This window comes from Sycon ciliatum, chromosome 13, assembly GCF_964019385.1.
Source record: "Sycon ciliatum chromosome 13, ocSycCili1.1, whole genome shotgun sequence".
Taxonomy (NCBI): Eukaryota; Metazoa; Porifera; class Calcarea; order Leucosolenida; family Sycettidae; genus Sycon; species Sycon ciliatum.
In genome coordinates, this window is record NC_088655.1 from 20512002 (window position 1) to 20526786 (window position 14785).

Sequence of the window (14785 nt, forward strand, 5' to 3'; positions counted from 1 at the left end):
TTGTCGCTCGTACACTACACTCCAGTCTAGTATTAGTACGTAGACCTACGTAGTCCTGTCTACAGCACTCCACTAGTAAGTAGTAGTAGATCTATGAGGTGATTTGGCTTTTTTTAACATGGTTGTAAAATTGAGAAGAAGTAGCGAGTACCCGGCCATTATGGAATCCAATACACCACACCACCTTGCATGATCCAAACTCTGCACTCACATCACCATCACGACAGCGAGGACAATTCCGGTACATGTATATAGATTGATATTGACAATGACCCTCCAGACAGCTGTTCCGCTCCTCCTGAGCTCATCAGTGGAGGCAGATGAGGTTGAATGAAAGAATAAGATCATAAGAATAGACTGATCTTGTAAAATGACGTTTTTTCAGCCACTTCTAGACAAGCTACGTCCAACTGAATTGTTGCGAGTGGAAATGCTATCCTTCATGCCCGTTGTGTCAAAAATGGGAATGATCCCACTTTGGAAAGTGTCTTGAATCATGCCCTACTTTCATACATTGTAGTATTCTCAGGATTCAAATAATTGGTGTCATTTTTTAACACATTTTTAAAATGGCACCACAAACTGGGATATTCGGTCATCAATGTTCTGAAGTTGATAGGTATCGCTTCAAAGATTTCTAGTGGATGAAAATTAATCTGTCAACTGCGTTGTATGCTGCGAAAGCTGTGTTTTTGAAATTGCAACTAGTGCTGTGTCAAACGGTGGAATTGGATAGGTACCATAGCATCGCAGGCATGATATCTTCGTTCTCACAGAGTGTATTCCGTGACCTACTGTTCTTCATTATTGTAAGTTCAGTGATGGAAAGACGGCCTAACCTCGTCCAAAGGCCCTGCGGAAGCAATTTACTGACCTCCTCGATCCTCGTCCATTCAGGAGCTTTACATTTTACACAAAATAGCAAAGCACCCACCACTATTAATATTTTATAACGACTTGGCAGGGAGAATTAAATTATATGCACCAAATTTTCTGGTCAATTAAATTATTTTGATCTGCGATAAACTGGCTCTCATTTGCCACCATCGGTGCACCCACGGCCACAGCCGGCCATCCGGAGCAGAGAAACAGCCAGAAGCAAAGCAAATAATTTTTAATTAAATTTTACACTTTGCCAAAAAGCCAAATCACCTCTCGTAGTGCAGTCCGTGCGCCAGATCCTGTTTCTTGTGCTCCGACCAAAGACAGACTAGCACATGCACAGACTCAGCCAATCATCAGCCTCATCCAAAACCTTCCGAGTTAAGGTGATGAGAGTGCAGTTAAATCACAGATCCCTGCGATTGGGGATGACGCACGGCACCGTTTAGCACTGTCACATCAAACAGCGATGACATCACGGCCCAACCGCGTACACAGGCCGACAAATGCCTCGGCCACTGATGCTGCATCATGCTGACGGAGCGGAACCACCTCCACCCACTTGGTGACAGTATCCATGCAGACTAGAACACAATGGTACTCTCCACTCTGATCGACTCTGATCGACGCCCAGTTCCAGAGTATCAATTACCACAACACTCCATGGGCCATCAGCCGCCACAGGGCGACTGGCCTCCGCCGAGACGCCCTTGGTTTGGATGGCAGCAGCACACGGCGGACAGTGGCGCACAAACTGCTGACATTGGGCAGCCATGTTCGGGAAATAGCACTTCGAGCGGAGGAAGCGCCATGTACCCTCCCAAGACGCATGACCACAGTTCACATGAGCACGAACGACATCGGACTCGAGTGAACTAGGAATAACAGGAATGACGACTGCATCATTGGGCGGCAACTTCACACTTCGACACAGCATACCATCATGGACTACAAGCTGTAACTTGACCTTGAAAAATGCAGGATCAGTAACTGGTTCACCATCGATGACTTGCTGGCGAGTCGAAGCAATCCGAGGATCTGCATTCTGAACAGCAGATACTCTGTCCAATAAGAATGGACCTACGGTCACCACCGCAGCGGTGACGGACGGTGCAGTCCGAGCAAGGAGCGTCTTGCCACATCGCATCCAGCTGCTGGGAACACGGGTCAATTGATCCGCCTTGTTCTGCTGACTGCTGATCCACTGGACCCTGACAGCCAGCAGCCATCCTCCACAATCATACCATCGGCCTGAATGACAGCACCATGTGCGATGTCCGAAGCATCACACCACAACGACCACTGTGCGTCTTCAGGAACTGAGCACACACCTTGCGCAGGGTCCTCGGTCTGCAGCCGGAGAATGACTTCTGCACAACAAGCGACGACTTCATGAGACACTGGATCGTCCCATCCAGGCTGAAGGCTAGACAGACGCTTCAGATAACTGCACGCTGGGCGCAGCCAGGAGCCGACGGGATAGTGGCTGGTCAGCTTGCCACACCACTTGTGTGATGGCATCGGGCTGACAGGTCGACATGACGTCACCACGACGCTTCCACCTCACTTGGCAATCTGCAGACTCTGACAGCTGCAGACCGAGTACCCTAGCAGAGACGACTGGCTCCGCTGGCTTGGTAGGCAACCCGTACTGCGACGACTGATCGGTGACAGCACGCAGACGAGGCTTCGGAACATACAAATCGTCGACATAGTTGTCCACATCAGCATAAGCATGGAGGACCCACTTGAAGATTATATCCATGAAGTTGGGCGCAATCGATAGACCGAAGCCCATCCTCTCCATTGCGAACAGCTGGCCCTTCCAGACGACCATTTGGAACTTGGCGAGAGCTGGCCCGACGCGGATGTTGAGGTAAGCCTTGCTGATGTCCAGCAACACGTGGCTGTCGGCGTTGCCAATAGACCTCCACTGACGCACCTTCTCTTGGCAAACAGGCACGTCCAAACCTGGATGGGACACAATCAACTTGTTGAGTTGCCGGTAGTCCAAACACGGGTGGACAGGGGTGGACTCCTTGTGCGTCTGGGCCACAGCCAACAAGGGCAACACAGCACCAGGCTCACCATGGACTGCTTGGTCATGGGTACCAACCATCCATTGAGGATCCGCATGTCCACTTCCTTGCAGAACTGTGACTCCTGGTCTGTTGACAGGTTACGCCGGGAATATTCACCAATGCCTAACCCGACTGGACGCGTGGGGGATTCGTCTTTTCATGCCCATGTAAGCTCCCAGTATACCAACATCAGCTCGCCAACTGTTACAGACACTTTGCACATGACTTCACAAATATTGTATTTGCTCGTTCGAATTTATCTGTATTTAGTTTCTCTCACCTTTCACTGTTCCCGAGTTGATCACGTCGCTACGTGCTCCACTCTGCTGCAGTTAGAGGCAGCTACTCTATGTGCAGTCGAGTCGATTCTATTGTGTATCTGTATGTCTTCTTGACAATATCTGTCCAGCTCTAAATAATTAGAATTAAATTCCGTTCCAGCTCTCTTCTCTCTTCTTTTCTTCGATTTATTTATTTTCGCTCCCCTCAGATAATTTTGTTTTGTTTGTACTTTGTATCATAGTCCATTTCAAAAAGATAAGCAATCAGGTTTTGGTCTTAAAAAGTATGAAGATTAGGGAAATTTGGACAACAAAGTACATAGAATGGCTTGTTAGGACACGGCAAATTGTTCTGTGGAGATTTCGGAACAATTTGACCAGCCGTTAAGAAATTAGAATTTCGGCCAGGTTTCCGGCCTTTTCCCATGGTTTACAATTTGCCCTGGGAGCCAGTATCGATTTTTTATCAAAACCCACGATTTATCCTTTCCTTTTTGGCCTTGTGGTTATGAATGCTGTCTGATGACCATGAAGTTGTGAGTTCAAATCCCAAACTATCTTCAAGTCAAACTTTTTTTTCATTGTTTTGGTGATCACGCTGGTAGATCTACAAAAAGTACAAGGCGCCAAACGACTTGTTGTTGGAGCTCGCGTTTCCTGCCAAACTTACTGACACTTGACTGGTTCACGCCATGGGAACACACCCACAACACTGAAACGGTGTGAGTGAACACGGAAGTCATTGCGCTGTAGCTACGTGTTGTTGAATACAACGGCACATCGATCGATCAATTTCTTTTTGAGAATTATTTTAGTATTTCAAGATCGCCAATTTATTCGAATTTCAGAGGAGTCAACGCCGTCTTCTATCAGCTTTCACAGGTGTCTGCTTTTCTCAAAATGTCGTCGAAGTCACACGGATAGCTTTGCCAAGCCATGGCTTTGGGAATGAGTCTGTGTCGATGTCGTTTTCGTCACATCGTGAGAGTAAATTGCATCGCAGCTCAAAGAAATTGGGCACGAAACGAATTGGGACCCATCCCGCTCGTCAACATTTACTACACTTTCGACATGTCCTCGCTGACTCCATATTGATACGAGGAAGAACTCGTTTGTTGTAAACCAGACGTACATGTACCGACGTGAGTGAGTTGTCATTTTTCATGTTTTCGCGCGGATTATTTCTTCGAGTTCACAGTGAGTTTTTCCAGCCAGCTCTCGAGCGCGCATACGGTAAGACGGCAAACTCCCCAGGCGATCGCTAGGATTGCTAATCTTTTTGATACGGACTGTAGTTTCGGTACCCTATCGCTCTATCTGCATGATGCGATGCAGTTTATGGATGTCGTCACTTCTTGGGGCGCCGTGCCTGCACCTTTGGGGCGCAGTGCACCGGACGCGCAGTGACCTCTACGATGTACGCCAGAGCTAGGCATCTTTTTTGGCTGCATGTTTCCTTTTGCGTTGCCAACTTTTCTGTTTGAAGCTACATGTACACGTGTCGCTCTTTGCTTTTCAGAACTCTTTGAGATTCAGTTTATTCCACTTTGTAAAGAACAAGTAATGGTTCGAAGTAAATCTTGTCTACCATGGCCAGAGGGCCGTAACATGGTCCTTCGAGCCGGATGAGCAGTTCTAAAGAAATATACAGTCTTCAGATTACAGAAACACAGCAATGTTGCTACGAAATCGTAGGGGTATTGGCGAAACGGATATGGCCGATGTCGTCGAGCAGGCTGCTAAGATGGAGTTGCCAGCATCCCCTGCCTCACTCGCATCATCGATGAGATCGTCCTCCACAGTAAAACGGCAAAATGCAGAGGCCAATTTGGAAATGGCACGGCGTTTGATGGCAATTGGGGAGGCGGATGCCCAAGAAAGACTGGATAGGCAGAGGCGTTTGCTTCAAATGGAGTTGGAGGCGCGCCACGCCCAAATCAAAACACCTCGTCCTCTCGTTCGCGACGATCGTCTCGTCCTGCATCCTGTACACCGACTCAGCATTTGAGGCTGTTGTTGGCATCCTCAACAACCCTATGAGCAGCGTCGTTGACCAGCTCTGGCCAGGAGAATATAGTAGAAGTAAGCTGATCACAGCCACGATTAGAAACAGTCTGTAAACTTCCGGGAAAGTCCGCCTTGACAGCTACTAGGCATTGGGTAGAGACCCAAAAACCTGGCACTGCACACGCCGCACTTGCGGCAGGGACAACAGCAACACAGCCAGCTCAGAAGAGTCCTGAGGCTGGAGACCTGCACCCAGCGCAAGCAGCAAACGGCATGCAGAAGTTCCTGATCCGACAGACGGTTGGTCGTGACTTGCCGGTGGCCTCTGGCGACTCGGAGGAGTGGCCCATATTCACCTCTACATACCAGAGGACGTCAGACGAGTGTGGGGTTTCGCCATTGGAAAATGTAATTCGTCTGCAACGTTTTCTAAAAGGCCCAGCCAAGGCTGCCGTCGGAGCGATGCTCACCGTTCCGGAGAACCTGCCGACTGTACTCCAGGTCCTGGAAAGGAGGTTTGGCCGACCGGATGCAGTGATTGCTGCCATGATCAGTAAAGCCAAGGCCATTGGACAGATCAAGCCAGGAGACTTTGATAGTCTCATCAACCTGTCCACTGCTGTGACGACTCTAGTAACTACAACGGAGCACCTTCGAAGTGAAGGTCACATGTACAACCCTCAGCTACGCCAAGAGCTTGTTGGTAGGTTGCCAACATCCCTGCGACTGCAGTGGGGAGAGGTACTTGTGCGTCAGGGTAGCCATGACATCAGCTTGCGAGTGTTTTCTATGTGGCTGGCGGACAAGGCTGAAGCAGCTGTGCGAGTCGTGGATCTGCCGGGTACCCGAACCGACAAGACGCAGAGGGTGTACACTCACCAGGAAGTTTCGACAGTGTACAGCACAGCAGCAGCGACGGCACCAGCTAGTGCAGCCAGTAAGAAGAAGTCAGCCTTCCTTTCCTGCAAACAATTGCAGCATGCCCTCGGCGAGTGTTCAGCATTCAAGAAGCTTCGCCAGAAAGCCTGATTTGAGCTGGTCAAATGTCACCGTCTTTGTTTTTCTTGCCTGGCCAGCCTACACGCTACCAGGGAGTGTGGCAGCAGGAAGCCGCGCAGTGAGCCGGACTGCAAGTACCACCATCATCTCCTGCACAAGGGCAAGGCTGCAGCGAAGCCAGTCGACACTTGTGGGCACACTGGTATTCCTGGTACAACCCGAGTATTGCTGAGAGTGTTGCCAGTGACGGTTGGAGGCCCAAAGGGCTGTGTGGAGACACTTGCTCTGCTGGACGAAGCCTCAACTGTCATGCTAATGGACACGGCCTTAGCGGATGACATAGGCGCTGTTGGACAGTCTGATCCCCTGCATAGGGCATGGACGAATTCGTCGACGCACACGGACAACTCGTCATGCAGAGTCTCTGTATTGGTCAAAGGCAGCGATGGCACCCAGCATCAAATGGATGATGTGAGAACAGCCAAGGACCTCAAGTTGCATTCGCAGTCAGTAGATGGCAGAGGGCTGGCGAGTCGATGGCCTCATTTAGATGACTCCAGAGTGCCGTCATACCCAGCAGTACAACCGAGGATACTCATCGGGCAAGACAACGGACACCTCACAGTGGCACGTGAAGTCGCCGAAGGCCCGCCAAATGCACCTATGCTGACGAGAACCCTTCTTGGTTGGGTAGTGCACGGTCGCATTGGAGCTCGGACTCACCAAGATCAACTCGAACTGGAGGCGATCTACCAACTAGTGAAGGAGTCATTCACCATTGAGAACTTTGGCGTTGTACCGTCTGCTTCTGCTGGCAAGCCAAAGGCCATGATCCGTGCTGAAAGTATCCTGCATGACACCACGGTTCGCGTTGGTGACCGGTATGAGACAGGCCTCCTCTGGAAGTCAGATCAGCCCAAGCTTCCGCCCAGCCATGACATGGCTTTCAACCGTCTAATGGGCATAGAAAGAAGGATGGCTAAGTCTCCAGAATTCGCAGCAGAGTATGCCCAGAAGATCGATGAGTACGTTCAGAAAGGCTACGCTCGTAAGCTAACACCAGCAGAGGCTGCCGAGCAAACCGCACATACCTGATACTTACTGCAGTTCGCTGTATTCAATCCGAACAAGCCCGGAGAAGCTACGTTTTGTATTCGACGCGGCCGCCAAAGCTAGAGGGATGTCGCTAAATGACGCACCGCTCCCAGGCCCAGATTTGCAGAACCAGCTCGTGGGTGTCCTGATGAAGTTCCGCCAACGTGCTATGGCCTTTGCGGCTGACATCAAAGAGATGTTTCATCAAGTTCGGATATACCTAGAAGACCAGCCAGCTCAGCGCTTCCTGTGGCGACAACCTGGTGAGACTGGCTGTGCCAGCTGATACGAGAGCAACTGGAGTCGTTGACCTCAGCTCACAACTGCCGGTAGAGCGCATGCTGGGTCTTTGGTGGGATCCAAACAGTGACGAGTTCCTGTTTCAACTCAACGTGACACGCCGAGAGCAGCTGTGTGCCCACCAAGCAACCCTACTTAGCATCGTCATGTCAGTTTTCGACCCGCTAGGTTTCCTGTCTGCGTTTGTCATTGCCGCACGGATACTCCTCCAGGACATCTGGTTGAGTGGCATCGGTTGGGATGATGGGATTCCACCCGAGCTGCTATCGCGCTGGCAGAATTGGTGTGGACAGCTGCTGGAGATCAGCCAGTTCAGAATCTCACGCGCATACTCCTGTTTCACGTCGTTCGCTACTGACTTGTCTCTACATGACATTGTGTTCTGCGATGCCAGCAGCAAAGCGTTTGCGGCAGTGGAGTACCTGAGAGTGGAGCACACAGATGACGTCGAGTGCAGCTTGGTTGCCACCAAGACTAGAGTAGCCCCCACTGAAACCAACATCCATTCCACATCTGGAGCTCCAAGCTGTGGTGTTTGGCTGTCGACTCGCCCAGATGTTAGCCTAACAGCATGGGCTTAAGTGGCACAGCACCTGTTTCTGGTCAGACTCCAGAACCGTTCTCCAATGGCTCAAGTCAGATGCGCGACTGTTCAAGCCGTTTGTCGCTCACCAAGTAGCTGAGATCTGCGACGCCAGTGAGGCCAGCAGTTGGCACTGGGTACCAACACTGCTGAATGTTGCAGATGATGCATCTCGTGGTATCTCCATGCACGAACTGAGCTGCGGCCGATGGAAGTCTGGTCCGGATTTTCTAATGCAGTCATGGGAAGCGTGGCCAGCTGCAAAGGCAACGTCGGATGAGTGCATCGGCACGACCGAAGTGAAGAAAGAGTTCGTTGCGGCGACAATATCCCTGCCAAGGCCCCAGCAATTTGCCGAATCGCTAAATGACATCAACCAATTCTTGTCATGGAAACGTCTCATCTGCACAACCGCGTATGTTGCCAGGTTCATCGCAAACACGCGGGCCAGAGTTCGCGGACAAACTGTCAAATCAATCAGCCATCTCAGCCAAGGAAATGGATGCGGCCTAACAGCTCTGGATGAAATCTGTGCAGGCAGAGTGTTTTGCCGTAGAAGTGGCATTGTTGAGCGATGGCCAGCCTGTCAGCACCAGCAGTCGTCTACGACAGCTAGCACCAGCCATTGATGAGGACGGGATCCTGCGGGTTCAGGGTCGCCTCACACATGGCGTACAGTGCAAAACACCCGGCTATCCTGTGTCCGAAGCATACCAGCCAATGCAATCGCATACACACAAAGAATACACTGGAGAGGGCAACTGCATGTAACCCTGGCAGCAGGAGTATCAACTGCCTGCTAACAACCAAAGATGCAGTATGCCCTGTGCGCAGAGAGCTGATATAGCATCAGCAGCAAAGGCACACACGCACATGTTCCGCGCTTTGCATCAACATCAGCATCATCGGACACCAAACTGAACAAGGGCAGAGGCGAGTCAAGGGAGAAAGAGAGAAAGAGAGAGAGAGAGAGAGAGAGAGAGCTCCTCTTAAACTCTGCCGGTGCCGCCAGCTTGCTCGACACAACGCGGAGCAGCGGTGTCTCGTCACAATGCATGTTTGACTACACACATAATTATACACCACGACCTACACAAATCCAACTCTTGCAACTGCTTGCTTCATCGCGCCACGTTCACAGCCGCTTCATGAGGCAGCGGTGGGGCAGTCGCGAGCAAAGTGGTCAGACACGTTGCAGCTGTAGCACTTCTTCTCCTCCTCAGGTAGAATAAGGACACTTTTCTGGTGCCGCTGTACTTCAAGATCTGTGCTGCAACTCGCCATGGTGATAATGCGGCTGATGTCATGCTACCAAGGAAAACATGGCGTTTGGCCGTGTTCCAGTCTTTTACAGCACTTGGATTGGAGGCCAGTCACATCGCGATCTGTACGAGTATCTTTATCATGGCCATTGTCTTGTGTCGTTTTGAGCTCGAATAGCTTCTCTGATGAAGGATTCAAATATCATGACGTTCTCTTTTATCGTGGGCATGAAGCTCCCTACTCGCAGCGGGGATGACGATGACAACGGACGGAATAACTGTGTTGAGTCGCGAGCAGGAGTTCTGCTGACAAAAGTGATTAGCTCGCGCGACCTGGGGCACGTTGGGCAATACCCCACGGACACATCTAACTCGAAGCGCAGAGTCGATTGAGAAAAATGACCGAGATCACAAAGAAGGCTTGTTTGCTTCCACAAAATGTTTTAGTAAGCGAGTCCACGCACTGAAAACTGCACTTGCCTTGTTTCTGTACATACGTCACGGCCGCGCGTTGGCGGGTTTGTGACTTGGCTTAGATCAGTCTAGTGGCTACCCAGGTAGACGACCAATATAGTCGCCATCCAAGTTGCTAGCTCACACAGAACGACAGGTTTCTAATTCCACTTGAACAGTGTTTATTGAACCATTGCAGTACTAGATCGAAAGATCAAGCGTGAAGAGTCAAAACCCCAAAGCAGGAGTCAAGCGAGAGAGCACTAGAGTAGTGAGCTCCCCGAGAGTCGGGAGTCGAGAGAGTAGTGAGCTCCCCGAGAGTCGAGGATGAATGCCAGCAAAACAGCTCCTTATATATGCTACATCATGTGATCAAAAGTATACAGCGGCAAGAATGCGTAAGGATGATTTCTATGTTACAAAAAGAGTTGCAATATGTGCAATCAGCCAAACTACGGTAGAATATAGTACAAAGATTAATCAATACGGGGAGCTCGCTTACCCAAATGTAAATATCAGTGATCTCCAAATGCTGGCATAATCTTGGTCCGCGATCCGGTGGCTGGGATGCAGTGCAGCAGGCGGGAAGCGTAGCTGTGTCATTCTTGTGGCTTTACCCGATATGGGCTCTTCCCCCAAACATAACAGCAGACGGCAATGCCGTGTTGCCTCCAACGGGCCTTGGATCTAGAGTACGCGAAGTACTGTCGACCCTTTGCGTCTTACGACACGAGATGAGGCGCCACTCTTGCTCAACAAACAAGGGTATCAGTGTAGTAGACGGACTTTCTACCGTATCATACCGTATGGACCGTATATCGATAGACTTACCAAATCGTATGTAGTACGTTATTTTGTGTACGTCGTGTGTACGTTATGTTGGTGTATGCGCGTGTTGCTGTGGGTATGAAAAGCAGTCTTCGTCTTGAGTTCATCATGTCTTCGTCTTGAGTTCGTCATGTCTAGTTGTGTTTCGTCATCGTGTCAATAAACAGTCTTCGAATGTAGTTATCGTCGTCCCTTTGTATATGTGTGGAGATGGCACGGGACTGGGAGCAGGTGGAGAAAAGGCAGCTACTACATCAGCTCCCTTGCAGGACTGTGCGTGGCCCCCTCAAGCTCAACAGTGTAGTGAGTACAATGCTGACGACTTGTACTGAAGGTGTTGCCGACGTACGACAACACTTTGCGACTCTAGGCCACGAGTTGTAAGCCTTGACTGGTCAACTAACGAAAGTGCCAAATCCTTCGCAGGTCTAATCATGGTTCGTACAGAAATCTAGAATATTTCGGAGCCCACCTTTTGGCTGCTGAACTCAATGCATGGTCGCTTTCACGACGAGTCTGATCCTGGTCATGTCACATACAATACTAAGTACATCAGTACAGAGGGCATTGTTACTTGCAAGTCACAACGACACCAACACAGTCGTGCATACAGACTCAGTTGTGAGTCTGTGACCAGCGTTCGAGCTCGTTTGCATGCACTGTAGATCTACAGCTAGTGTGATGCCCCCCTCAAAACGAACATACACATATTTATGCAAAGGATCGATATTTTTAAATGAAGTGCAATTTCCTCATGAAACATGACCAGCTGCCACTCTAATTTCACCATACACCTACATGTAGGTTTACGTTGCCACGGTCACACGACCTTGCCATGGCTATGTTCACGAGGTTGACTTTCACTTTGTGTAGGTCATAAACTACATGTTCGAACAGTGCCCGTTCATATTATAGAGTTCGATATTTTTTTCTCAAAGACGAGACGAACAGGGCCCAACCCCCCTCCCCCCAAACGAACGAATATCTTCTCTAAAAAAATATCGCTATTTGTGGACAGCCCCTAAGCCAATGTATCGACACAGAAAATTTGGTTGAAAATATTAATGTATGGCAAAGTTATTACCAATACAAGTTTTGTACACACATAATGACCTTATTATACCTGAGTTGCTAGCGTTGGGGCAGTCACGAGCAACATGACCAGTCTCGCCACAGTTGTAGCAAGTGCGACCACCGCTTCCTCCGCCACCAAAACCTCCACCACCGCCGCTGGAGCATCCACTGGGGCAATCACGGCCAAAGTGGCCCGTCTGACCACAGTTGTAGCAGGTGCTATTGCTACCGGAGTCACCAAAGCGGGAGCCACCACCACCGCCAGAGCCGCCGGCGAAGCCAGAGATGCCACCGAAACCACTGGAGTGACCATAGGATGCCACCTCGTTGGTCCACTCGCGGGCAAAGTGACCAAAGCGGGAGCCACCACCACCGCCAGAGCCGCCGGCGAAGCCAGAGCTGCCACCGAAACCACTAGAGTGACCATGGGATGCCACCTCGTTGGTGCACTCGCGGGCAAAGTGACCCTCCTTGCCGCAATTGTAGCAATTAGAGGTGCGATGGCCACACTTGGGGCAGTCGCGGGCAAAATGTCCCTCATCGCCACATTCGTAGCAGTCTGCAAAACAAGAAGAGTAGAAGAGACAGTACAAACACATAGAGGAATGCTATGGTTAGATGAGTTGAGTAGCAAGCTTGATACGGATATGTAGCAAATAAGTCAAACCCGCTTGTTTAGATTAGCAAAGGACAGTGCAAACACATATTATGAGGCATGGGCAGCAAAAAAAACAGGGTTAGGTGATATTTGGCGAAAATTAGTTTTTGATGGCTTTGAACTGTCCACTAAATGAGTGATCTATGGGCCAAATTGTGGAGCTCTGGGCGCCTTCCAAGATGGTAAAAAGAATGCCCGAAATGATAGGTGAAGGTCGACAAAAATGGTCAGCAAAAAGGCAAAAGGAACGCAGTTACAGTTGGCTCTGATGGAGTGGTTGAGAATAATTTAGCAATTTTATAGATCTTCAGGGAACCACATATTACTCTAGTTGATACGGGGATACACTATACGCAATACGCTATACGCTGTGAAAGTCCCCAGCATGCCAACGCTACAATAGTAACATTGTTGTCTGCACTTGCTGCAATGAACTTGAAAACTCAATCCCTGTCATGTGCAGGTCTGGTGTTGTACACAGACTTGTCAGACAGAAAGAAGCCAAGCAACTAACGTTTTACATGGCTGGGAAGAACCTACAAGACTAGATAATGCATGTTGGGCCAAGCCAGATACATCCACCAAGCATGTCTTGCTCTCCTAGTCACATGACCTCGTAGATACATGCATTATACATGTGTACTGTGACAGATTTCATGCGCGCTGCAAGCGTGAATGTATACTTGCAGCAATTTTATTCACAAAATATCTTGTTACTTCCTCCGCTAATAAAAATTTCGTGATGGATTTTGATGGATATGAAAACGCTTAGATCAGATCAAGAACAGTTTGTATCGACTGCAAATCACTGGACGAAGGTTATTCAGCCTATGTACAGCATCTTTACAATGGAAACTGTTGGCGGAATGAGCAGAGAGTTCAGTTTGCGTCGCTTTCACTCGACTCATTTTTGACCTGCGTCGCTGTCGTTATCTGCTGCACGCGAGTCGTCATCTGCTGCACGCGAGTCGTCATCTCTCTCAAGTCGTTGTTCAGCTCGTTTCAGCCTTGCCTCGGCTTCTTTGATCACACTCCGCTGACTTGATGTTGTCGTTGTTCAAGTAAGTTGGCTTTCAAGCTGCGTGATCCGCCATACGTCAGTTACTCGTTTCCACCAGAGAGTCGTGAAAAATATTTTACGAGTCCCTGGTTTCATCTGCGCTCTCCAGAACTCCGCGAAACAAGGAGTAAAGGCACAGCCAAACTGATTCCATTTTCTCTGATGGTATTGCGAAACCACAAGTTCTCAAGAGTGAAAGGCCTCTCGCTTGTGACATTGTGTTCGTTTCAATGCATTTGTATCCCGACTCCGCCGTACCGCTGATGTTTACGACGTGGTATACGCTACATGCGCTACGTGCGGTTTGCTGTGTTGCGCTGTAGTTGTATGTTGTATGTGTATGCTTTTCTCATATACGCTGTCATTTTCACGCTATAACTACCTGGTGGTTTTAGTATTAGTTTTTCATTATTATTAGTCGATCGAAGTGAATCATACTGTCAAGAGTGAATAGTTGTCCTCGTGCCGTGTGGTCGTTCGTTCCTGACACTTTAGAGAACCAGAGGGTTCACAATATTTGGTGACCACGCCAGGATCGAAGCGAGCATGGCAGAGGAACTAGAGGAACTACATATTTTGGAAGCCAGCTTTATCGACAACGGAATTCTGTATGGATTTGAAGGCGATAGGCTGATGGAGTTCGTGGAGAAGAGGCTCCGACAGTGCGAGGAGCGTGAAGAGCACCTTGCTAGACAGCAAGAGGGTGCGCTAGGCATAGAGTGTGATGAAAAGCTCAAGAAGATGAACGAGCGCATCGTCAGCAGTACATATGAGGAAGCAAAGCGAGATTTGCTTGCCTCGCTCAGAAGGACGCCTGACAAGGTGTGGAAGTCTTTGCTTACAGACAAGTAGCGGTCAGAGGAGTATTTGCAGCCAGTGGGAGGATCAGATGCAAGGTCCACTGCGTCGGTGCAGTGCATGGCGGCATCGGTCGGAGATGCTCAGAAGCAGCTGGAGTCTCGGCCGAAAGACGCAGAGGCGCAAGATGTAGAGGCGCAAGACGTAGAGGCGAAAGACGTAGAGGCGAAAGATGTAGAGGCGAAATACGTAGAAGCGAAAGACATAGAGGCGCAAGACGTAGAGGCGCAAGACGTAGAAGCGCAAGACGTAGAGGTGCAAGACGTAGAAACGCAAAGCGTATAAGCTACGGAAATGAGAAGGGCGATACTGGTTAGCACGGAAGAAGTGAGCTGCGAAACTCTGTGGAACACGGAGATCTGAT

The 14785-nt window shown here is 49.6% G+C and overlaps 1 protein-coding gene across 3 annotated transcripts in view; it reads right to left on the minus strand.

Moving 5' to 3' along the window:
- LOC135829600 (uncharacterized) overlaps window positions 1-14785 on the minus strand; it is a 373880-nt gene that overhangs the window by 131927 nt on the left and 227168 nt on the right. For all 3 annotated transcript variants that reach the window (XM_065341993.1, XM_065341995.1, XM_065341994.1), the window contains one exon: window positions 11895-12404. In XM_065341993.1, the coding sequence (XP_065198065.1) occupies window positions 11895-12404 (510 nt within the window). The remainder of the gene's footprint in view (window positions 1-11894; window positions 12405-14785) is intronic.